This window comes from Xenopus laevis, chromosome 4L, assembly GCF_017654675.1.
Source record: "Xenopus laevis strain J_2021 chromosome 4L, Xenopus_laevis_v10.1, whole genome shotgun sequence".
Classification (NCBI taxonomy): Eukaryota; Metazoa; Chordata; class Amphibia; order Anura; family Pipidae; genus Xenopus; species Xenopus laevis.
The window spans coordinates 140,902,680-140,928,917 of NC_054377.1; the positions used below are offsets into that span (position 1 = coordinate 140,902,680).

The following is a 26,238-nucleotide window of genomic DNA, read 5'->3' on the forward strand; positions in this document are numbered from 1 at the left end:
GTCTGGATCCGTTATCAGGAAACCCGTTATCCAGAAAATTCTGAATTACGGAAAGGCCATCTCTCATAGACTCCATTTTATCCAAAATTTAAAAAAAAAAATGATTTCCTTTTTCTCTATAATAATAAAACAGTAGCTTGGACTTGATCCCAACTAAGATATAATTAATCCTTATTGGAAGCAAAACCAGCCTAGATAACAGGTCCCATACCTGTATAGGATCTATAATCCAGAAACCCTGAACAAAATTACGTTTTCTCAATTTATCAATTTCTCAGATTTATCAAGGGTCGAAGTGAATTTGAGGGAATTTTCGAAGTAAAAAAATTCAAAATTCAAAGTCATTTTTTGGATACTTCGACCATCGAATAGGATACTACGACTTTGAATTTACTTTAACTTCGATTCGAAGTAAAAATCGTTTGAATATTCGACCATTCGATAATCGAAGCACTGTCTCTTTAAAAAAAACTTCGACTTCATTACTTCGCCAAATTAAACCTGCCGAAGTGCTATGCTAGCCTATGGGTACCTTCTACAACATTTTTCTAAGTCTTTATACATCGAATAAAAATCCTTCGATCGTACGCTAAAAACGTTCGATCCAAGAAGGATTTTTATTCGACCGCAGGATTGACAAATTTGCTGAAAAAAAACTTCGAATTCGATATTCCAATTCGAAGTTTTTTAATTTGATGGTTGAATTTCGAAATTTTTTGTACTTCGAAATCCGACCCTTGATAAATCGTTCGATCCAAGAACGATTTTTATTCGACCACAGGATTGGCAAATTTGCTGAAAAAACGTCGAATTCGATTTCGAAGTTTTTTAATTCGGTGGTTGAATTTCGAAGTTTTTTGTACTTCGAAATTCGACCCTTGATAAATCTGCCCCTAAATGGACTATTTAAAGGACTCCCCCAAACATTATGAGGGATTAGGATTCACTGAAACCCTTGACTTGTGCAATATATGTCATCTAGTGCCTGTAAAGTTAATGCAGGGTGCACACATCATTGGTGTAGATGGCGACTGGGAGTTATCAGCCTATAAACTACCGTATGATTAAGTGAAAATAATTTCAGCCCCCATAGAGGAGATGCCTTACCAATAGGATATTTTCCTGAGCAAACTGTTCACATTTGCTATGAAGTCCTGGTGCTCAGCACTCCACAAGCCTCTCAAAGCTAAAGTCCACTGTAGTACAAACTAGATTAACTCTTTGGTGAGCCAGAAAAGGCCACATAAATGTTTAGGGAAGGACTTCTTAAACCTGTGTGAGGCTTTGTGCGGCCCACAAAATAATCTGCTCTTGAGTCTTTGTATTACCTTGGCACAGTTGATGGCTTTGTATCTTTATGATCAATAAAATCCTGAGATTTGTTCACTTATACTGAGCAAAGCTCTGATTGGTTGCTATAGGTGGCTGCTTTGGTGCAGTTTACCACCCACGCAAGCAAGTTAGCTCCCCAGTGTGCCATGATTGCTATTACTCTGTCAAGGAGTATACACTGGTTATCAGCTCAAACCCAACACAAGTTACAGGTTCAAATACCCCACAAAATGACACCAGGGTTCTCCTGTGAAAATGCAAAAAGAGACGCTGCTTATGTTATTCCTTCTTGGGTGATTTGACTAAACACTTCTATTTTCTTCTTTATAGCTCATGATTTTTTGTTTTCCAGGTGAATCTTTGGATTCAGAAACTCCCATGTCTTATCCTGCTAGATAAAATGATAGCCTACTATAAGGATATCCTTTATCATGATTCAGCTTCATAGTCCAAACAACTCCGGTCTGGCTCTAAACCATCAACTCTTGTGGATCAAGTTATAGTCGTTGTGGCCAACGCCATTTTTCCGAGGCTCTTGTGAGTGCAAATAGGCTCATTGAGACACGTGGCGTATTTCTGATACTCCATTAGAAAATGTTTATAGTTGTGCCAATGAAGGCAAAGGAATGATGTCATACATGGGATCTTATGTGGACAACAACACGTCTCTCGTACATCATCTTCATGGTCTTTTCAATCTGCTTGAGAAACACCTGGGGGATCCGGCCACACAAAGTATGAACGCTCTCTAGGAACTTCGACTGAAGGGGGAAATACATTGACTGGAAGAGATTGTCGTCAAAAGGGTACTGCAATGGGAGAAAAGCAATGTGTTAGGATCAGTGTCGGACTCGCCCACAGGGATACCAGGAAAACTCCCGGTGGGCCCAGGTGTCAGTGGGCCCTCCTGCTTCTAAACATTTGGTCTATTTCATGGCCATTACTTATTTATATGAGAACAAAGAGGCTAAATAGATGGAATAATAGATTATAGTATGTAAAGAAACGAGACTAGAAGAATAGAGGTTGAGTGAGGAGAGGAAAAAAATAGTACTGAGAGTGGGCCCTTGGTGTCCCAGTCTGACACTGGTTAGGATTTCCAGCAATACACTAGTGAATGGTACTAATTGACTATGAGAAATTATTTGTCAACCCATTTCTGACCTTAACCCGCCCAGAGCCAATCCACATCTGATACGGCCCACCATATAAATCGTATATACCCATGCCAGCCTTCCATTGACTTCATCGAAGTGGGCAACACTAGAGGTGGTACTTATAGGCAACTGTGTTCATAAATAAGCCCTAATAACCCATTCATATAAGTCCCTGCCTTTGATTTATAGATCGCCGACACTTCTACAGAAAGGAAAAGCCACTTACATCACGTATGACTTCATAGAAAGCCTTGAAGGCAGGCTGCTTTTCATCACGGTATACTCCCCTATTGCCGTGAAGAATGGACACTCCCTCTTCCTCTGCTGCTTTACAGTTACTGCCGTACATACAGTGATCTGGTCTGTAATTCCAGTGGCAGGGAAAAACATACAGCATCTCTGAAATGACAATAATAAATACATGCTCAGGTTGTATGGTCTAATTGTATTAACTACAATATGGTGCAATGTAGCACTCAGAATATTAATTCATTCATGGTTTATGAAAATATAAGTACAGAGGCTGTCTTTAGTTGTGGGCCCTGGACCAACCAAAACACTGCATAATTCTCTGCATAAGGAGAATTGGGGTTAGCATCGGGGCCCAAAAGTAAAGTTGCTTTGCAAGTCCCCCTATACTCAGGGCTCTGGACAGTCTCCTCATTTTTAGCCCTGCACACAGCTCTGAATATGGACCTCATAGATAAAACTAGGAGCTTCTTCTTTATTTCAAACCACAATCAAACCTCTGACAGACCTATGCCAAAAGATATCACTTCACTCCAATACACCCACTCTTTTCACAGACCTAAGGTCAGCGTACACTAGGGTGGGTATCACTGGGGAAAAATCTCTGAAATGTAGATCAGTTTGAAATGATTACATTATTATTTGTATTTTGTTAACATTGTACATTTATATTCCCCAGGTTGAGGATAAAAGCAGTCAATAATGAAATATTTTGTCTTTCTAGATCCTCCCCCCAGCCCCTGCACAGCTAAAGGTTAGAACCCCCTATTCTACACCACTTGGTACACTCCATAAAATAACAGAAGACTGTATAAATATGAAAGAGTTTGGGAACCCTTCTTAATTCTTTGCAGTTTTGTTTGTCATTGGCTGAGCTTTCAAAGTAGCAACTTCCTTTTAATATATATAACATGCTTTATGGAAACAGTAGTATTTCAGCAGTGACATAAAGTTTATTGGATTAACAGAAAATATGCAATATGCATCATAACAAAATTAGACAGGTGCATAAATTTGGGCACCCCAACAGAGATATTACATCAATACTTAGTTGAACTCCTTTTGCAAATGTAACAGCCTCTAGACGCCTCCTATAGCCTTTGGTGAGTGTCTGGATTCTGGATGGTGGTATTTTTGACCATTCGTCCATACAGAATCTCTCCAGTTCAGTTAAATTTGATGGCTGCCGAGCATGGACAGTCTGCTTCACATCATCCCATAGATTTTCCATGATATTCAAGTCGGGGGACTGTGACGGCCATTCCTGAATATTGTACTTCTCCCTCTGTATAAATGTCTTTGTAGATTTCCAAGTGTGTTTAGGGTCATTGTCTTGTTGGAATATCCAACCCCTGCGTAACTTCAACTTTGTGACTGATGCTTGAACATTATCCTGAAGAATTTGATGATATTGGGTTCAATTCATCGGACTTTAACAAGGGCCCCAGTCCCTGAACTTGCCACACAGCCCCACAGCATGATGGAACCTCCAGCAAATTTGACAGTAGGTAGCAGGTGTTTTTCTTGGAATGCGGTGTTTTTCTTCTGCCATGCAAAACACTTTTTGTTATGACTGAATAACTCCATTTTTGCCTCCAAAATGACTGTGGCTTGTCTAAATGAGCTTTTGCATACAACAAGCGACTGTTAGTGGCGCGAGTGCAAAAAGGGCTTCTTTCTTATCACCCTGCCATAAAGATGTTCTTTGCAAATTGCACTGAATTGTAGAACGATGTACAGATACACCATCTGAATCAAGATGTTCTTGCAGGTCTTTGGAGGTGATCTTTGGGTTGTCTGTAACCATTCTCACAATCCTTTGCATATGCCGCTCCTGTATTTTTCTTGGCCTGCCAGACCTGGGTTTTACAGCAACTGTGCCTGTGGCCTTCCTTTCCTGATTACATTCCTTACAGTTTAAACCTCTGAGATAACTATTTGTAGCCTTCCCATAAACCATGATACTGAACAATCTTTGTTTTCAGATCTTTTGAGGATCCCATGCTGTCACTCTTCAGAGGAGAGTCAAACAGAAGCACAACTTGCAATTGGCCACCTTAAATACGGTTTCTCATGATTGGACACACCGGCTTAACAATCTAATACAACCAATTTGGTGTTGCCAGTAATCAGTATTGAGCAGTTGCATGCAGTCAATTTAGCAAAATTACAAGGGTACCCACATTTTTGCACAGCCGTTTTTCACATTTGATTTTGTTTCATACAACTGAATACTGCTTCACTAAAAATCTCTGTTCAGAAAACACCCAGTACTCAGAAGTTCCTGGGAAATGAAAGACATACCACTGTTATCTTTTTTGTCAAAGGTGGCGTTAAATTATTATGAAGGCTGGAAGGGGTTCCCAAACTTTTTCATACGACTGTATCTCCCCAATTGCCATAGCTCACCATCCATAGCCAAGCTTTCTGATGTTTCTCTTATTTTTTTTTTGTATTTTAAATAATGGTGTTTCTTACCTGGGTTAAAGTAAAAAATGATGTTCAATAAATCCTGATCGCCCCATGTGATATAGTTCTTATATTTCTGATATAAAGGATGAAGCATTTCTTCCCAAGTCAGTCCACCTGGGATCATGTTATTCTGGAACAAGAGCAAAATAAAAAAAAAATTGATGAATGGCAAAGTAAACAAAAAAATTCTCTTTTCTTTTTTTTAAAAAAAAGCCTTCAATTGTCATCCACATGCTGGGGTTAAGAACCAGGGAGCAGAAGGTATAACTGCATTGAGGCCTCATCCCTGGCTGGAACTGTTGGGAAGTCCACATCTCTGCAGCAGAAAGCCTGCCACAGCCCCAGGTGGAAAGTTTTTGGAAAAGCTGGCTCATATCCCTCCTTGTACACCCCTGGAAGCACACATTTTATTGGTTGCTATTGGTTACTAGAGCCGGTACTTTACAAACATTCACATGTATTACATGACCCCGTATGTTACTGCAGAAATGTCAAACTTTACTAGTAGGGATGAGTGAATTTGACCCGTTTCGTTAAAAATTCGCTGCGGGTGAAATGTCGCCGAAGCCCATTAAAGTCTATGGGCGCCAAAAGAGTTTTTTTGACGCGCATCTTTTTTTTTGTAGCGCAACGCTGTGGGCGTCATTCACCCGTCCCCATTTACTAGTATTTCTTTTGTAATTCTCATCCCCCTTACTTTTCTGGCAAGAAACAACATCTGAGGTAGTGATGTAACCCTGACCCGCACCCGCCCTGCTAATACCCGCGCCCGCCCGCACCCGCTTCCGGGGGTCCCTTTATAGACCCGCCCCACCGATGACATCACAAAAAAGGCGGGGCGAGCAGATTCGACACTATAAAACCGGAACGGGGAAGTCGGAAGCAGGCATTTGCGGGTATTTGATCATAACAAAAAGAGCTTTGCATGGCGGAAGAAGAACACCGCATTCCAAGAAAAACACCTGCTACCTACTGACAAATTTGCTGGAGGTTCCATCATGCTGTGGGGCTGAGTGGCTAGTTCAGGGACTGGGGCCCTTGTTACATGACCCCATATGTTACTGCAGAAATGTCAAACTTTACTAGTAGGGATGAGCGAATTTGACCCGTTGGCGAAATGTCGCCTACGCTCATTAAAGTCTATGGGCATCAAAAGAATTTTTTTTACATGCGTCTTTTTTTTTGTTGCGCAACGCGATACAAGACTATGGGCGTAATTTCTGCAGCGAAACAAGACGAAAAAATTCGCCCATCCCCATTTACTAGTATTACTTTTGTAATTCTCATCCCCTTACTTTTCTGGCAAGAAACAACATCTGAGGTAGTGATGTGCGGGTCAGTGTTTCCCTGACCCGCACCCAACTCGAACCCACCCTGCTAATACCTGCGCCCGAACGCACCCGCTTCCGGGAGTCCTTTTATAGACGCGACGCCCCACCGATGACATCACAAAAGGGGCGGGATGAGCAGATTCAACACTATAAAAGCCAAATGCGGAAGTCGGATGCCGGCATTTGAAGGTGGCCACCCGCGAGGAGCACTGCGAGGTCGACCCGAACCCACCCGACCCGCGGGTATCGGGTTGGCCCGCACATCACTAATCTGAGGGTCAAAGGCCCAGCCCTTTCTTTAACCCAAAATTACACAGAATAACCTTCATGTTTGTTGGACCCTGGGCAAATCTCTCTAAATCGACATCTGTTATTTCTTATCAAGGCTGTAGCTCTGCAGCTGGTACTAACTAACAACTTACTTTCTGAGGAGGCTGGGATTGGTAGAACTGTTACAAACGTATCTAAGTGCACCTGCCATTCTGGGCTCTCTGCCAAAAGTCTCAGTTTTAGAAACTTTGTATCTTTTTCTAGCTGTTCAGTGCAGGAGATCAAAAAGAAAGTCGGGACTTTTCACTAACAATCCGGGACTGCGGCTTGAGCTGTAAAAATCGGGGAAAAAGCTGCAAATAATAATAACAAGGTAACTAACAACCCCCCCCCCTCCTCCAGGGACTATTGTTTCAGGCGATATTTAAGGATAAAGGGCCAATCACGCACTCAGGGCAAAGCTAAGTAAAAACGTGCGCTCGTCGTTCAGTTATTCATTGCTTATGGCTAAAATGTACCCTGGTAAGAGCGTCCCAAGGAAAGATTTGTAGAATTGAGAGCGAGCAGCGTGAGATATGATTTGTTACACACGGGTGAGCCACGGAGCCAGGGGATATTACTGAACAAATAAGGTATTTCATTTTCATCAGCCTCAGTAATGCAGCACTGCAGTGAGGTTATGGCCAAACGCCGGCCCTGGATGCTGTTAATATTACATGTGCTTGTACAGATACCAGGTTATTGCACCTCACTTCATCTCAAATCCTCATCTTCATCCAATTTTATACTCCAGTTTGATCCCGTAAAGAGATACTGTCACCCCAATTTCTAACTCATTCATATTTTATTTGGTTCTCTCTTCTGATTTTCAAGCTGGTCACACACAGAGTGAGTTGGCTGAATAATTCAGTCAGCTTTGGGATCAGCTGGGAGATTGTTGTTCTGTGTGTTGGGGACTATTTTCAACAGCCATCAGGCAATACAGTGAAAAGGCAGCTCACTGGGGTAAACTCCTCTCATGGAAAACAGGAAGTGACATGGATCTCACCTCCTTCCTGTTTCCTGCAAAATCAATTACTTGTGGAACAGTTACTACAGAGAAATAGGCGTACAAATTTAAAGGAGAAGGAAAGGCTAAAAGTAAATAAGCCTTATCAGAAAGGTCTATATAAATACACCAGTAAACCCTCAAAGTAATGCTGCTCTGAGTCCTCTGTCAAAAGAAACACAGCATTTCTTTCCTTCTATTGTGTACTCATGGGCTTCTGTATCAGACTTCCTGTTTTCAGCATAAACCTCCAGGGCTAGGGCTTGAGCATGCTCAGTTTGCTCCTCTCCCTCTCCCATCCCTCCTCCCCTCCCTGCTGTAATCTGAGCCCAGAGCTATGAGTGAGCACGGAGAGACTCAGGCAGGAAGTAATGTCACAACAAGCTAATATGGCTGCTGCTATCCTAAACAAACAGAGAGCTTCTAGAGCTGTTTACTCAGGTATGGTAAAGCATTCTGCAGAATAAATATAATGTTATAGCTTGCATTATTCTGGCTAATCTTTCATCAATAAACTGATTCGGTTGCTTTCCTTCTCTATACATACTAAGAGAAGGGTTTTCTCAACTATTCAACTTTTCAATTGTCCTTCATTTTTTCTTTTTGAAACATTTGCCTTCCTCTTCTGACTGTTTTCAGCTTTCAAATGAAGGGAGGAGGAGGTCACTGACCCCATCTAAAAAATAAATGGCCCATAAGCCTACAAATGTAGTTATTGCTCCCCTCTATTCAAATTCCAATCTCTTATTCAAATAAATGTAAGGTTGCTAGGGTAATTTGGTCCCTAGCGACCAGATTGCTGAAATTGCAAACCGGAGAGCTGCTGAATAAAAAGCTAAATAACTCCTAAACCATAAATAATAAAAAAACAATGGCCAATTGCTTCAGAATATCACTCTCTACATCATACTAAAAGTTAATCTAAAAGTAAACAGCCCCTTTTAACTCTGCAATAGATCAAATCAGTTTGATCGTATAACAATTTTGTTTTCTCCCAAAATGCTTAAAAAGTCTTCCAATGACCAGGACCCTCTTTACCTTCTGTAGCAGTCAGGATTTGTATGTCTGATGCATGTACCCTTCTGCTGTACAGCACTGCTGAATATGTTGGTATGGAATGGAATGGAACCTGTTATCCAGAATGCTTAGGATCTGGGGTTTTTCCCGGAAAACGGATTGTTCAGTAATTTGCATCTTCATACCTTAAGTCTACTAGAAAATCATGTAAACATTAAATAAACCCAATAGGCTGGTTTTGCTTCCAATGAGGATTAATTATATCTTAGTTGGGATCAAAGCACAAGCTGCTGTTTTATTATTACAGAGAAAAAGGTAATCATTTTTAAAAATTTGGATTATTTGGATAAAATGGAGTTCATGGGAGACATCAGCCATTCCGTAATTTGGAGCTTTCTGGATAAAGGGTTTCCGGATAATGGGTGATGTCGGAAAACTAAGCGATCCCAGTGCCATCCCGCTGGTAATTTCGATTCTAGCTATCGGGCAGGCAGTTCGGGGACATTAGTCGCCCAAAGAAGAGGCGATTTCTCGTCGTGTGACTAATCTCCCCAAATCTTCTCATCTGTCTCTGCCCTAAAAGCTTTATTCTGGTATTTAACAAAAAAAAGCACTTAACCTATAATGGAACAAGGAGAGACACCATAAGAGATAACAGGCACGTGCCTCGGGTTTTAATCACAACTCACTGAAACGCTGCTTAAACGGCTGCTAAGATAATGGGCCAAACTTTAAAAGAAAAGCTTTTCCTATTACAGGAATAGGTAATAAAATAATAAGTATCACTCCAAGCAAACTGGCCCATCGCATTGATTTACAATTATTCACATCACAGTATTTTTACTTTCAAGGCAGAGTTCATTACTGAAGTGCGTTCTTTTATCGTTTAATACCATTATTCTGTGCAGAAAAGCTTTCAAGTTTTTCAACTTTCACCCAGAAAGGTGGCTATACACATGCAGATAAAAGCCAACGATATTGGCTGGTTCTAATATTGGGCAGAATTTGCAGATTGTGATATGGGCTGATCCAGGTGCATCTTAGCCCAGCCAGTCCCATCCTCGACTCTGCCCCAGCCCCATACCAATTGTGCCTTGTCCCCTGCTGAACTACCTGCTGCACTGCTTTAAGCAGATATTGGAGGATTTCAGGTGGAAATTCTATGCTTTTCAGATAATGCATATTTCTGACCGCTGATGATGTACCTTTTATTGATCAGGTGAGGGGGCAAACATCAGGGCAATTCCCAAAAAAATACAGGTGAGTTAACATGTCTGCAAATTAGGCCCTACTGTTGGTGCACCCATTTATGCCCTGACACACCCCTGATCCACCAATATCCACAAGGCCCCCTACCTTTTTTGCTGGGGATGCATTGAATCCACTATTTTAGATTCAGCCGAACCCCCGAATACTTCTCGAAAGATTCGGCCGAATACCGAACCAAATCCTAATTTGCATATGTAAATTAGGGGTGGGAAAGGGAAAACACTTTTTACTTCGTTTTGTGACAAAAAGTCACGCAATTTCCCTCCCGCCCCTAATTTGCATATGCAAAATAGGATTCGGTTCGGCCAGGCAGAAGGATTCGGCCGAATCCTGCTGAAAAAGGCAGAATCCTGGCTGAATCCCGAACCGAATCCTGGATTCGGTGCATCCGTACTTTTTGCATCCATGATTTGGGACTGCGCTGTTAATGGGGTGGTTCACATTCACGTTAACTTTTAGCACGTTATAGAATGGCCAGTTCTACGCAATTTTTCAATTGGTCTTCATTATTTATTTTCTACATCATTTTTTTAATTATTTCTTACAGCTTTCAAATGGAGGTCACTGACAAATGCTCTGTAAGGCTACACATGTATTGTAACTGCTACTTTTGATAATTCATCTTTCTATTCAGGCCTCTCCTATTCCAGTCTCTTATTCATATCAATGTTTGGTTGCTAGGGTAATCTGGACAAATAAAAGTTAACCCCCTTTACATCCCCTTTACCGTTTCCAACTCCGGCTGCAGGGACAAAGATCATGGAACCAGATTTAAACAGATAAACTGGGATTCTATTTGGAGGATTATTTTGCTGCAGCCACTGGTTCTACAGAGTTGGAGAAAGTTTGTATTAAACAATATAAAAACTATAAAAACTATAAAATCCACATTAGATTACATGACAACACAGGAGCCAGTGCAGTCTGTATATTCTGATTATTAATCAGTCTTGTTGTATCGGCTTCTGGCAGATATTATTTGACTTGTGCTGTTTTGATAATTTATGATGATCCCTAAGCAACCCAGACCTCACTGAGCATGTGCACAGTCTTGGTCTTGCAACGATATATAACAAAGTTACAAGATTGTGACCCCCTGTGTCCAACTTTGAAAGCATAAATCGTTTGTTTGATTAGGCTTGTGGTGCAGTAAGTTCATGTTTATTTTTAGTATACAAAATACAGCATTTCTAGCCTTATTCTATTATAGGCTTTACTTCCCCTTTAAAACTAAATGAAGTTTTATTACATGACAAACATAAAATACTCTTAAAAAAAATTACCTTGAACTGTTGGTTGCGAATACGAGTAAGGTTCATAAGCATCACTCCAGAGTTGACCCCAGCCGTCCCATAAAACGGGTGCCGGGCAAAACGACTGTACCAGCCGATCTTTGATATCTCGTGCTCTGGTGCCATGGCTGCCAGCTGGGTGTCATTAAAGCGTCTCAGAAAAGCCCAGATGTGGTCCAGGGGCCTCAGGAACAGAACATCCGTATCCACATACAGCAGGGAATCCACGTATCGCAAAAGCATCTGCACGTTGTAAAACATTAGGAAATGTAAATCAGAAGGCAAAAACGCCAGCAAGTTCTCTGTATCATTGGTTACTAAGGGATTACCCTCGGAACGGAACGTTTCCCATATTCACATTACACATGTCACCTCCAAATGTAACATAATATCTTAAGAGCCTAATAAATAAAATCTGCATCGTTATAAATATACTCCGAGGGATTTCGTAGGGAAACGCTCGCATCGCTGCCGTATTATTGCCTCCTTCCATACACTTTCATGAGCGGCACTGGTGAGAAATAAAACAGGAGCAATAACTAGTTATTAGAGAGTGATATCACTTCTTCCCCTTTCTGCTTTATAATGATGGGACCTATAGGCAACATCCATCTCAGAACTCCGCTCTCCTGCCTCGGGTAATGGCGTGCCCCTCGCTAGAGCGGCGGCAATTTACAGCATGTGCTTAACGACATGCGGATTATACGAGCTGCAGATGCGGTGACGGTTATTATTTATTGAAAGGAACTAGTACAACCGTAACAAGGAACGGCCCAGAAAATAGGGGTTTATTCTGCAAATGTGCCTCTGCTTAATTTGTTAATTAAATAACATACTGGCAGCTTTGTGTTATAGGTCAGTGAGGGTATCGGTGAGGAGCATCAGTTTGTAAATAAAATCAGTTTGTAAATAAAAAAAACCCTGTTTTCAGAAATACATGCACTTGAATACATACTAAGGGAGTTATTTACTAAAATCTGAATTTATTTCATAATATTGATAAAAAAAAAAACACAACCAAAATCCCATGCCCGATTTGACCTTATTTATTCATTTAAAAACTCAAATTAATTGGGGAAAAAAACCCGATAAAATTGACGACAACCCAAATCGTCCAGTTTTTTCTGACTTTTTTCAACAAATTGCTCAATTTTTTGGGGTTTTTGCCAGAAAACCCAGAATTTTTCAGAATTTCAGGATAAACCAAGCGCAAACCACGATAACAGGTCTGAGATGACGGATTTTCAGATTCAGGCGTTTTGCAGCATTGGGGTATAATAGATCTCAAAAGAACTCGCGTTTTTTTCCCACAAAAAAAAGCTTGATCAGAAAAATTTGAGATTTAGTAAATAACCCCCCAAATGACTAGTGAAACAGGGGACCAGGGAATGTGCATTGATCAAACCCACATGCAAGGAAACTTTGTGCTCACCACTAATTTTTAAAACCATTAGGCGGGGTTGCAATGAGACTGTGAACACAAAATACATATAGTCAAATACAAGAGTCCTCTGCACTCAACCCATTATCAATATATTTAAGACATTGAGACATTTTGTGCATACAGCTACTGAAAAATGCCTTACCCTTTAAACAAAACAGGGATTGTTTGTCCATATATTGCAATATATTTAAACTGGCCAACTACGTCAAAGTCATCCCATATCTGGCCAGTCCTATGCTCAATTTTCATCTGATTTATTAAGAATTCTATTGTTTCATTATACATTTTACAAAGGGACTAAGTTTTACCTGCAACTTACTTGCTGCTTTCAAAGTAAAACTCCCAAACTTGGCTGCCCTTTTATTGGCCACCAGTGGGATCACCTGACTATAGCTGGGAAGGGTGGGAGCTACAACATGGAGCTGGTCACTGCTCCTGTATAACTATAACAAACACGGAAAAGTTGTGCTCACCACTAATTTATATATATATATATATATATATATATATATATATATATATATATATATATATATATATATATATATATATATATATATATATATATATATATATATATAAATTTTCCTGGTAGACAGCACCACATGTCAGGTAAGCCTCTTAATGGCTGCCCCTGTGCACGGAATAAATTAGTATACAATTCGGACAAAGAAAACCAGCACCAAGGGACTTGAAGTGAGCAAAAACTGTATTAAAGCATATGCTTTAATACAGTTTTTGCTCACTTCAAGTCCCTTGGTGCTGGTTTTCTTTGTCCGAATTATATATATATATATATATATATATATATATATATATATATATATATATATATATATATACACAGCTACTGAAAAATGTCTTTGCCTTTAAACAAAACAGGGATTGTTTGTCCATATATTGCAATATTTGAGTCTTTATATAATGGAAATAATGCCAGAAGAGAAGCTTGGCCAAGCCTTAATAGGTATTTAATAGGGGTGCACCCAATCCAGGTTTCTGCCTTTTTCAGCAGTATTTGGATTTGGCCAAATCCTTGTCCCTGGCCGAACCAAATCTTAATTTGCATATGTAAATTTGGGATCAGAAGGGAAATCACATAACTTTAAATCACAGTTCCACTCAAAAATAGAGTGCTCTACCAGGTGCAAAAACAGTATAGTGACCCAGACCTGCCTAGGGTCAAAATTAAATCCAAGCACCGTAGTCACTGTAGCACACTCGAATCTGGTAATTTTGCTCAAAAAATTGATTTATTGGCTCAAAGTAGACATATCAAGCAGTGTAAAAGAAACACATACATATGTGTTAACATTTCTTCTCTTTTTTTTCCAAGGATACTGAATCAGTGGAGTCTCTGAGTGCGGGCACCAATTTCTGCAATTTTGGAAAATCAGAAAATGAAGGTACCCTCTAGCGTCTCAGATTTCACTGAAGGTATCATATTGTTTTCTCTTACACTGCTTGATAATATTTGTTTTGGGTTGGGACAGCAGTACACAATTTCTTATCAATGAACACGGGACTCAAATAATGAAACTATAAGGGCTCTTACTGACGAGCGATTGAAGCGGAGATCCCCTGCGTTCCGTTTTTCTGTGTTCAGCCGCAGGGGAGCGCAGGAATAGACGCATTTAACTTTTTTCAATGGGGCTGTACTCAGGCGCAGGCGCGTGTAGGCGCCGAACGCAGGAAAAATGCAGCATGTTGCGTCTCAACCTGCGTTTGGCTCTTACACGCGCCTGTGTGGGTACAGCCCCATTGGAAAAAATGTAATGCGTCTATTCCTGCGCTCCCCTGCGGCTGAACGCAGAAAAACGGAATGCAGGGGAGCGCAGCTTCAACCACTCGTCAGTAAGAGCCCTTAGGAAGGATTGAAACTCATGGAGACAATAAATTACTTTTTGAGCAAAATTACCAGATTCCAGTGTGCTACAATGACTACGGTGCTATGACTTTTCATCACAAACATCCCACTTTTTCCTTTCCCACCCAGCTATGCAAATTAGGATTTGGTATGCAGCCGAATCTTTCACGAAGGATTCAGAGATTCAACTGAATCCCAAATAGTGCATGTGGTGCATCCCTAGTATTAAATTTGATGTCAAGTTTTACACATTTTTGGGGCATACAATGAAATGCATAAAGCTATAAACATGCCCCTCTGTGCTAATGGGAAGTTCCAAGTAATAGGGAAAAAAAATTAGAACACTCAGCAAGGAAAGTTTTCAGTGAATTAAACCTACTTATCTAATTTAGTAAATGAACCAATCTGGTTCATTAGAAGACGTTAATCGGTCATTTTATGGATATGACCCAAATCCGTTCTAGATATTGCCTATACTTAGAGCGGCTATACCTTTGCACAGATGTTTCTGTATTGATATTCTCCTGTCTAAACCTGGGATAAATAATTAGCAAGGGATGCCATTAACATACAGTAATATTGTTACATCATTAACCCAGCTCATAAATTAAGTGTTTTCTAATTATGTTAATTTCAGGTACTTAACACCTTGAAAAGTGCAAATGTGCCATATACCGCTCTCTATTTCTCTCTCTCACGCTCACTTAATAATAAGAGTAAAATATCACTGCAAATTAGTCCTACAAAATCTGCAATTGGCCTGTGTGCCTTAAACCTCAGGGCTGCCATGTTTAGCAAAACAATTTAATGTAATACATAATTATGTGTAATCTGATTACCAAACAGCTCTGATATACCAACTAGCCCAGCACCAGCAATTCCACTTAGCGCTTCATTATTCCCAAAGGACGCAGATTTTCCACTTTCCTTGAATTTGTTCTTTTGCTCGTAAGCTGTTTTCGTTTTATTCCTAATGAGTAACCAGAGTACCAAGTGCTCTGTTTGTAATGGCCAAAGCAATTTGAAATTCAGCTAATTAACATTAAAAAGCTTAAAGGGGTAGTACACTTTTACATTAACTTTTAGTATGTTATAGAATGGCTAATTGTAAGCAACTTTTCAATTGGCTATTCTTTTTTATAGTTTTTTATTTATTTGCCTTCTTCTTCTGACCCCATCTCCAAAACAAATGCTCTGTAAGGCTACACATTCATTGTTGTTGCTACTTTTTATTTCTCATCTTTCTATTCAGGCCTCTCCTATTCATATCCCAGTCTCTTATTCAAATCAATGCATGGTTGCTAGGGTAATTTGGACCTTAGCAACCAGACTGCCGATATTGCAAACTGGAGAGCTGCTGAATAAGAAGCAAAATAACTCAACAACCACAATTAATGAAAAATTGCAAATTGTCTCAGAATATCACTACATCATACTAAAAGTTAATGCAAAGGTTATAAAGGGGTTGCTCGCCTTTAAGTTAACTTCTAGTATAATGTAGACAATGGTTCTAAGACAATTTGCAGTTGGTTTTCATTTTTTATTATTTGTGTTTTTTGAGTTATTTAGATTTTAATTCAGCAGCTCTACAATTGCAATGTCTGTAATCCGGTCTCTATGGTCCAAATTACCCTAGCAACCACATATTGAGTTGAATAAGAGACTGGAATATAAATAGAAGGCCAGATTAGAAAGATGAACAATAAAAAAATAGTAATAATTATGAAAGTGTAACCTTACAGAGCATTTAGCTTTTACATGGGGTCAGTGACCCCCATTTGAAAGCTACAGAGTCAAAAGAAAAAGGCAAATGCTTAAAAAAAGCTATAACAAGTAAAGAAGACCAATTGAAAATTTGCCTAGAATAGGCCATTCTGTAACTAAAAGTGAATTTAAGGTGAGCCACCTTTTTAATCCAATTGTTTGGGGAATGAGATGTTGGACAGCAGATGTCCCGATACTTTTGGCCATATAGTGTATGAGTAGCATTTACACTTTTACAGTCTACATATGGGAACAAAAAGTGAAAGGCTGTAGGTTGGGTAAGTCCAATGAGCAATTAGATCAGGCGGCAAACATAAGGAGAAGTTTATTGCAACAATAGGGTTAACAACATCGCCTTACGCGTTTCGGCAAACACTCCCTTAATCATATGCATTGGGTAGGTTGGGTATTAGTCTTCCTTAAACCTGTTACAGGTATAGGATCCCTTATCCGGAAACACGATATCCAGAAAGCTCCGAATTACGGAAAAGTCTCCCATAGACTCCATTTTTCCAAATAATCCAAATTTTTAAAAATTATTTCCTTTTTCTCTGTAGTAATAAAACAGTAGCTTGTACTTGATCCCAAATAAGATATAATTAATCCTTATTAGAAGCAAAACCAGCCTATTGGGTTTATTTAATGTTTAAATGAATTTCTAGTAGACTTACGGCATGAAGACCCAAAATTACGGAAAGATCCGTTATCTGGAAAACCCCAGGTCCCGAGCATTCTGGATAACAGGTCCCATACCTGTATATGTAATGGGAGGCCCCAGTTTGTGCAAATCCCAACGGGCATGCCCCTATCTGCACCCAATGAAAATACATGTAAGGCCATATTTCTCTCCAAAGTACAGAATAATGATTATTATAAATTCATATCTCTCAGTTGCAAAACCAAGGGGAAAAAAGAAGGAAAGAAAATCCAAATGTGGTCCTAAACAGATTGAAAGATACATTCCTAGCTGGGGGAACTCAAGCCTTGTGCAAAATGAGCAATTCCACAGATCAAAGCACCCGATTTCCACATATTTAATATGATCAGATCTTGGCAAAGACGTGAGAAACAAATGGGAACCACATGGAATCTTACCGGGAGGAAGAGACGCTGAGCTGCACACGGCTTGAACAGTTTCTTCCACTCCTGGGCGTTTCCTACTGGGAATGTAATGGGGTAAATCTTGTATTCGATCTTTCTGGAGATCTGCCGGGGCCATTTCTCAAGCTGCAGGTGATGAAAGAGGGAGTTTATATGATGAGCCACTGTAGTGTCATGTTATGTTTTAACTTGGCAAAGGGGCGACAATCCCCACAGCTACTAAATGTACAATCTCTCCCTACTATACCTGTATCCCACAGTCACACTCCCTTCCCAGAGACTATTATCCCACTGTTACTATAGGCACCATCTCTCCCTACTATACCTGTATCCCACAGTCACACTCCCTTCCCAGAGACTATTATCCACTGTTACTATAGGCACCATCTCTCCCTACTATACCAGTATCCCACAGTCACACTCCCTTCCCAGAGACTATTATCCACTGTTACTATAGGCACCATCTCTCCCTACTATACCTGCTATCCCACAGTCACACTCCCTTCCCAGAGACTATTATCCACTGTTACTATAGGCACCATCTCTCCCTACTATACCTGCTATCCCACAGCCACAATCCCTTCCCAGAGACTATTTTCCACTGTTACTATAGGCACCATCTCTCCCTACTATACCTGCTATCCCACAGTCACACTCCCTTCCCAGAGACTATAATCCCAGTTACTATAGGCACCATCTCTCCCTACTATACCTGCTATCCCACAGTCACACTCCCTTCCCAGAGACTATTATCCCACTGTTACTATAGACACCATCTCTCCCTACTATACCTGCTATCCCACAGTCACACTCCCTTCCCAGAGACTATTATCCACTGTTACTATAGGCACCATCTCTCCCTACTATACCTGCTATCCCACAGTCACACTCCCTTCCCAGAGACTATTATCCCACTGTTACTATAGGCACCATCTCTCCCTACTATACCTGCTATCCCACAGTCACACTCCCTTCCCAGAGACTATTATCCACTGTTACTATAGGCACCATCTCTCCCTACTATACCTGCTATCCCACAGCCGCAGTCAAAAAATACATTGACAAGCCCGTCACTTACCTTCTTTTGAAAATCTGATTTCAAAGAATCCTCTGCAAAGATGTGGAACTTTATTTTTTTAAAGCTAAAAAGCACCGCCGATTTCAACATGGTTACGGTTTCCTCCACGCGATCCCCACAGGCAACAACAGCGAGATGCATCCATTCCTCAGGCGTGGGGGTTTTTGGCTTTTGCTGGGGAGCTCTGCAGAGGGAATAATAAAATATATTATTGGTGTGTATGAACTCAGAATCTTCCAGGGCAAGAATTACAGTATAATCATGCAATTCAATGGTGTGTTAATGTTGTTTTCCATCTCATAAGAGCCTCAGATTGCATAATAATTGCAGGCCTTTGTGGTTTTATAAGTTTACTTTCATTCAGTGAATAATGGAAACTATCTGTACAAAACTTAAACAACAACCTATTAAACAACCACAAAGGCATTTGGATTTCATGTTAGCCAGAGCTGAGTGTCCACTGGCATTCCATGTAACGGCCCTGGCAATTGGCATGGTTTCCAAAGAGGCGAGCTGGAGAACAAGCTGCTCCTTTTCCCACCCCAATCCTTCATTTAAAGAGAAAAACAAAAACATATTTTCCCAGAGCTCCAGAGGACGAAAGAAAGGAAATGCACAATGCAAGAAATATCCAATAAGTCTGATTCAAGGGCAACTAAAATTGTCTGCTATTTTGTGATTCGCCCTAGAGCTACTGTATGTCATCCCTTAAACAGCAGCATTATACAAATAATCCTCTGCCCAACTGATTCAGCACATTTCTCCAGCTCCGTCTCCCACTGTTTTAATTGATTTGCAGACTGTATGCAACTGTCCTCATGAACTGCACCTACCATCCACCCGCCTGCTAGTACCACTGCATACGGTAACTTTTACTGATTTGCGGACCTGAAAGTGGGGTGTAGTTTACACAGAAGTAGGGGGTTGGCAGTGTGTCAGAACACTACAATTACTTTTTTCCTATGGCATATGTACAAATATGTTCTGAGGAATGAGCACTTTGTAATGGGGTATAGCGCTCACTAGTGATGTGCGGGCCGACCCGATACTGACGGGTTTCGTGTCGACCCCGCACTGCTGCTCGTGGTTGGCGGGTGGGTGCGGGTTGAGCACTTATCCTGGTCTCCCCACCCGCCACCTTCAAATGCCGGCTTCCAACTTCAGGTTTTATAGTCTCGCCTCTGCTCGCTCCAACCCTTTTGTGACATCATCGGCGGGGCGGGTTGGCGCGGGTCTATAAAAGGCCCCCGGAAGCATGGGTGCGGGCTGGAGCAGGGAGGGTTAGGGTCGGGTGCGGGTCAGGAAAACCCTGACCCGCACAACACTAGCGCTCACCAACAACATTGCTTCACTTATATAATCCCCAAATACGCTCATTTCACAAAATATTTTTTTTGCCAGTCAGTTTCCCATGGTTACACGTGCAGATTTAAAAAACGGAGGGGTCTGTTCTCGCACACATCCGGAAAACACTCTCCCCAACAAGTACTTCTTACCTTCTTACCCCAGCCTCAACACACAGGGTCTAAGCAAATTAAACCAAAGGTAGTGCATACTACATAACCTTATGCCGTTACACTGGCAGGGACCCGCCTGGGCTCTAACATCTCAACAGTCCTTGCTGGAACCAAAACTGCACTAGTTACCCTACCCCATATTCCCAGAGAGAGCTATAAAAAAGCTAACATGTTTTCCTTTATGTGGTCATTAAAATGCACCGAGCCAGTTCTATGAACCCTCAACGCTATTTATACCCAATGGTGACATGGGGTATGGTACTGAAATTCTGTGTATGCAGATTCCCCCCATGAGCCCTGATAAATTGGATGGATTCTGTTAAACTAGCCTTGGTCAATAACACCCTGGCCTTGAGGCAGAGCCACCTGTTTGTCTGTAAGAGCAGTTCTTTGTTTTTCTGCGCTTTGTACTTGAGAACTCCTTGCCTTGAATGCCTGCTTGACCTTGCACTGGTAGTAGGTTGCTGTTTACAGATATCCAACAAGCAAAAATCTGAAGTTGAACTTTAAGGGGAAGTAAGCTCGGAAAAATGTAAAGCAACAGAGAACATAAAAAACAGGAAACATTCTTTATCAAGGCTACAAGGGTTAAACCAATCCCCCTACCACTGTTTCGATAAAAGATTTAAAAGCTCAGATCTTAATTAAATTCCAGCTTCTGTGGCGTAGCCATAATGAATGTGCTCATTTATGCGAATTAGTATTTACATCCTGGCTTCTAAGTATAATACGCTGAATTATTGAATGGAGCTGTTCTCATGCTAAAATCCATATTCTTCCCTGCCGGCTTGTCTATTCTTTTTAGATAATAAGAAACAAAGTAAAAAGTGGAGAGTCCTCCATTATCCCGGATGTTTTATGGGCATAATAACCCCGCTCTTATGTTTAAAGGGTAAGTGTCCACCCAAAAGCAGGTTTTTTTTGCGGCTTTCCAATGTACATTCATGACACTTTGTTAAGGGTTATTTGCAAATATAATTGCTATTGAAAATAATATCTGTCTTGTACCATGTGAAGAAGACCATGTGGGGGGGGGTCTTCATTTTGGGGCCCCTATATGCAGGGCCGCTCCGGCCATGAGGCAAGGTGAGAATCTTGCCTCAGGCAGCACGGAGCGGCCAGTTACCAGGGGCGGCAAAAAGCCACCTCTGGTAACTTTAAGAGCTGAATTTCCGTTTTTTAAAACGGAAATTCGGCTCTTCTAGCGCAGCGAGCGCAATAGCGCTCACTGCACTAGCGATGTGGCCCCTCCTCCACCCGCTCCGACGCTGGTAGTTAGAAGAGCGGAGCAGGAGGAGGGGCGGCATTGGGGCTGCTGCCTCAGGCGGCAGCAGCCCCTGAAACGTGCCTGCCTATATGCCACGTGCTTAGGTAAACCTTTACATATTGGACATAAAACTGTTCAGCGGACCCCAGTAGTTGATATTTCGGGTGTTTTATTTTGGTACCTAATATGCTACAAGGTGGAAGCTTTGAGGTGATTTTCGGAAATGTCACCAAAATCACCAAATTTAGGAAAGGTTTGTGGCTTGGTGCTTTGGAGTAGAAAGACATACCCACTTTAAATTGGGAGCTGATGGTCACACAAAGGCAGGGAGTAGAACCCCACATGGCTCAGCAGTCTAATACATGCGACCGCATATAAGCCGCAGACTCCCCGCATCTCGGCGGGCGCAGAAGTGGCCGCTTATCCATTGCAAGTGAATGTGATTGATGAGGTCACGTCGGACGCTCTACCTGCAGAGGAAGAAGGAGTTCTCCCGGCAAAAAAAGATCTATAATCCCCTCCAATTTCGTGCGGCGTTCTTTTATCCTAACCATTACCAAGCGGGAATAAGAAAATCAAAAAGCACATTTGTATCCATTTTCCCTGTGGCAGTTCAATCAATTACTGTTATAGAAAGCGTTTTTTCTCTGGGCTCACGTCTGCTCAGACAGGCTGTTTATCAAGTGTCATCCACGGGAGAGAAGAGAATTCCGCTTCAGGAGCCGACTATTATTTTATATACGCTTTTATACACCTTATATTCATCTCAATTTATTGTATAGGGCTTAGGTGGAATCTCTCACCCCCACATCTTCCTTTTATTATAGTTATTCTTTCTTTTTTTTTAACAAAAGAGTAAAATAGAAAACTAAAAGCACACACTAGTGGAAACCGTTTTATTTCGACAATATATCAGAAGATTACTGTATAATTCCATATGAAGCACAGTGGGACCCACTAAAGCTTATGGGCCCTAATGTCACTGTATTGAAAAAGCTCTGCCCCCCGAGGTGCATGTTGGCCATGTAGTTGTCTTGTGAGATAGGTATGTGATCCATTATCCGGAAACCTGTTATCCAGAAAGCTCTGAATTACGGAAAAGCTATCTCCCATGGACTCCAAATAATCCTTTTTCATTGTAATATTGATGGGTGAATTTGTCCTGTTTTGCTTTGCCGAAAAATTTGTGAATTTCCCCTCGTGAAATTCGCAAAAGCGAATTTTGACACCCTTGACGATTCTCAATACTAGTGATGTGTAAAACCCGACCTGCACCCGAACCTGCACGCTCTCCACCCGCACGCCTTCCCCCTTGCTTTTATAGACCCGCGCCGACCTGCCCCACCGATGTCAGAAAAGAGGGAGGGCGAACAGGCGCGCGTCTGTAAAAGCGGAAGCCGGAAGTCTGAAGCCGGCAGTGTAAGGTCGCGACCCAAAAATGGGGGTGCGAGGTTGGCCCGAACCTGCCCGACCCATGGGTATCGGCGACACGCACATCACTACTCCATACATAGACACACAGATCCGATTTGTACGATTTTCGTATTGTGTGTGGCGTGTGCCAACATCTTTCGTCCGGCGGAGATCGGTCGTTTGGTCGATCGTTCCGGTTTGATTTTGACCCGACCGATCCCGCCGGAGCCCATGGCACATCGTAATCTGATCGTTCGGCCATACGGCCGAACAATCAGATTACCACCGATATAGCCATGCCTGTTAATATCATATTGGGGAAAGATCTGCTCGTTTGGCAACATCGCCAAACGAGCGGATCTTTGCATCTATGGCCACCTTTAGGGTTACCTGTAGTCCTACAGATGTTGAAAATATTAAAGAGGTGGTTCATCTTTAAGTTAATTTTAGTCAGATATAGACTGGCCAATTCTAAGTAACTTTTCAATTGCATGATCTTCATTATTAATTGTTTTTTTTAGAGTTTTTTTAATAATCTGTTGTCTTCTTCTTCCAGCTTTCAAATGGGGGTCACTGATCCCATCTAAAAGCTGTGTAAGGCTATAGATGTATTGTTATTGTTACTTGTATTACTCATCTTTCTATTCAGGCCTCTCCTATTCATATTCCAGTCTCTTATTCAAATCAATGCATGGTTGCTAGGGGAATTTGGACCCTAGCAACCAGATTGCTGAAATTGCAAACTGGAGAGCTGCTGAATAAGAAGCTAAAAAACTTAAAAAAAAACACAAATTATAAAAAATTAAAACCAATTGCAAATTGTATCGGAATATCACTCTCTACATCATACAAAACGTTAATTTAAAGGTAATCAACCCCTTAAATGGTGCAGTACAAAGTCTGCTTCTGGTTTAGTAATCCATAGCAACCAATCAGCATGTAGCATTTATGGTAAGGTCTTTGAGAACATTTCACAAATTGGTTAATAGAACTGGGCAAACTTTGCACCGTTTATTACATATATACGGCCACTTTGTACAACCAACTCATCTTCATACTAAAAGTTAACTCAAAGGTAAACAATTTCAGCAGGATTCGGCCGAATCCTTGTGCCTGGCCGAACCGAATCTGAATCCTAATTTGCATTTGTAAATTAGGGGTGGGTAGGGAAAACATGTGACTTTACATCACAAAAGAATTTTTTCCACTTTTTCTTTTCCTGCCCCTAATTTGCTTATGCAAATTAGGATTCAGATTCAGTTCGGTATTCGGCCGAATCTTTCACCAAGGATTCGGCCAAATCCCAAATAGCGGATTCGTTGCATCTCTAGTTTTTCCGCGGTGTCCCGTCAGGCCAGTCCGACCCTGGCTCCGAGTGTCATCCCACCGGCGATTTAGAATGTAGCCTGTGGGAGGCAGTTTGGGGAGATTAGTCGCCCTGAAAAAGATGTGCGTGTGTCTCTGTCCTAAAAGTTAAACTCAAAGTGAACAACCCCTTTAAATCCCACTTTTAAATCAGGGTTCCTTTCCCTTTAATACAAGTGTCAGTATTTCAGCTCTTTGCAGGAATCTCCTAGGGCAGATGTGACAGTTGTTAGAGGAGGCAGCGGCTGCTGCAGAACCCCTGGAGGGGGCGAGAGCTGTCACTTATTCAAGTTATACAGAGTTGATATAATGGTGATTTTTTTTTTTTGGAAGGTTGCTACAGCTTAAGGGGGATGCTGGGAGTTGTAGTTTCTGATAACATTCGTTTGGCAGCTGATGACAAACACTAGTGGAATTCCCTTACCTGACTTTTGTCCAGTTCTCCTCCTCCTTCTTCTTGTCCCTGCGGCGGGTCATGTGATCGTGCAGCGCCCTGAAGTAGCCGGCGGCGGGGGAGCCGCTAATATTTGGGGTGATAATAAGTGGGGGGCTTCCCTGGCTGGAGGTGGAGCCCGGGGGAGGCTGCGCGGTGCTGAGGAGCCGGTAGAGAAGAAGCAGCAGCCCCGAGAGACACAGGAGACTCCCGAGGAGCTTCCAGCGGAACCGCATTGTGTCGCCTCTTCCCGAGTCCCAGGCTCATCCCGGCCTCCCTCCTCCGGGCGCACTTTCAGCTCCAGCAGCGGCGGCTCCACGTATCCAATTGTCAGAGCTGGGGGGAGGGGCCGTAACGTGAGCTGTGAGACCCCTCAATAGTCAGTGATCTCAACAACCTGACACTCTCTCCAGCGGTTACACAACTACACCTCCCACAATCCTCCCCGGGACAAAGAGACTGCAGCCTGTAGTTGTACAACCGTGATGCCTCCTGCTGTGTGTCATTTATTTCCCACTCACTCTCACAAACAGGGTTGCCAAGTTTACATTTCAAAACCAGCCGAAGAACTATAAAAAAAAAAAAATCTAGCCAAAAGCTATTTTAAGACAAATCTACTTTTCTTTAGGGCGACTAATCTTCCCGAACTGCCTTCCCGCGGGCTTGTATTAAAATTGCCGGCAGGATGGCACTCAGAGCGATTCGTTTTCCGAAGTTGCCTCGTAGTGTTGCCACCCGGCCGGTATTTTACCGGCCTAGCCGGTAAAACACCGGCCGGGGCCGGTATTACAAATTTACCGGCAATGTAGCTGCCGGTAAATTTGTAATACACGTAAAAAAAGCCCGTGGCCTGCCCCCAGCCTGCTCCAAACTTACTTTTTTTCCTGTGCTTCTTCCCAAATTCGCGCGTTTGGCTCTGCCCCCTTTGACATCATGATCCAGTCAGCCAATGGCGCGTTCCGGCCCGCCCCCTTTGACGTCACGGCCCCACCCCTTTAAGACCTCCCCTCCACCTGCCGGTAAAGTTTATTTTAAAAGGTGGCAACCCTATTGCCTCGCGAGGAAACTTCGGGCGACTTCGGAAAACAAATTCCTCTGAGTGCCATCCTGCCAGCGATTTACATTTTAGCCAGTGGGGAGGCAGTTCGGGGAGATTAGTCGTCCCGAAGAAGAGGAGATTTGTCACCAGGGGACTAATCTGCCTGAATCTGCTTGTGTGCCCTGACCCCAGAGCAGCCATTCGAAATCATGGGGCCCTGTACAACAAAATTTTCGGGGCCCCCTGAGCCCCGCCCACTCAAGCCCCACCCCAGCCCCTGTTCACTTCACACCACATTTAAAAGACCACACAGACAGCAGCCCTTCAGGACTTAAATTTCAGCTGCTTTCGGGACTTTGGGTCTTTTCGCCACTTCAGGACTTCAATTTTGGCTGTTTTTGTGACTTTGGGTCCTTTCGCCACTTAAGGACTTCAACTCCGCCTCCTTTCGAGACTTCAGGTCTTTTCACCACTTCGGGACTTCAAGTTCGGCTCTTTTCGTGACTTCGGGTC

General features: G+C 42.0%; 1 protein-coding gene across 1 annotated transcript; it reads right to left on the reverse strand.

Moving 5' to 3' along the window:
- Positions 1 to 1,944: 1,944 nt before the first annotated feature.
- On the reverse strand, positions 1,945 to 25,232 carry gxylt2.L (glucoside xylosyltransferase 2 L homeolog). Its single transcript, XM_018259170.2, has 7 exons — positions 24,678 to 25,232; positions 18,692 to 18,875; positions 17,608 to 17,739; positions 11,429 to 11,680; positions 5,217 to 5,340; positions 2,716 to 2,888; positions 1,945 to 2,141 (listed from the first exon to the last, which is right to left on the reverse strand). The coding sequence occupies exons 1-7, from the start codon at positions 24,920 to 24,922 to the stop codon at positions 1,965 to 1,967; spliced, it is 1,287 nt and encodes a 428-aa protein (XP_018114659.1). The 5' UTR covers positions 24,923 to 25,232; the 3' UTR covers positions 1,945 to 1,964.
- Between the last annotated feature and the right edge of the window lie 1,006 nt (positions 25,233 to 26,238).

What these genes read in the sequence shown, in the direction of transcription:
- gxylt2.L (XM_018259170.2), bottom strand. Translation starts at nt 24,922, where the DNA reads ATGCGGTTCCGCTGGAAGCTCCTCGGGAGTCTCCTGTGTCTCTCGGGG. An exon ending in CTCAGCGTCTCTTCCTCCCG is followed by an intron (nt 11,681 to 17,607) that starts GTAAGATTCCAT and finishes TACAACGTGCAG; the next exon opens with ATGCTTTTGCGATACGTGGA. An exon ending in TTCGCAACCAACAGTTCAAG is followed by an intron (nt 5,341 to 11,428) that starts GTAATTTTTTTT and finishes CTCTTGTTCCAG; the next exon opens with AATAACATGATCCCAGGTGG.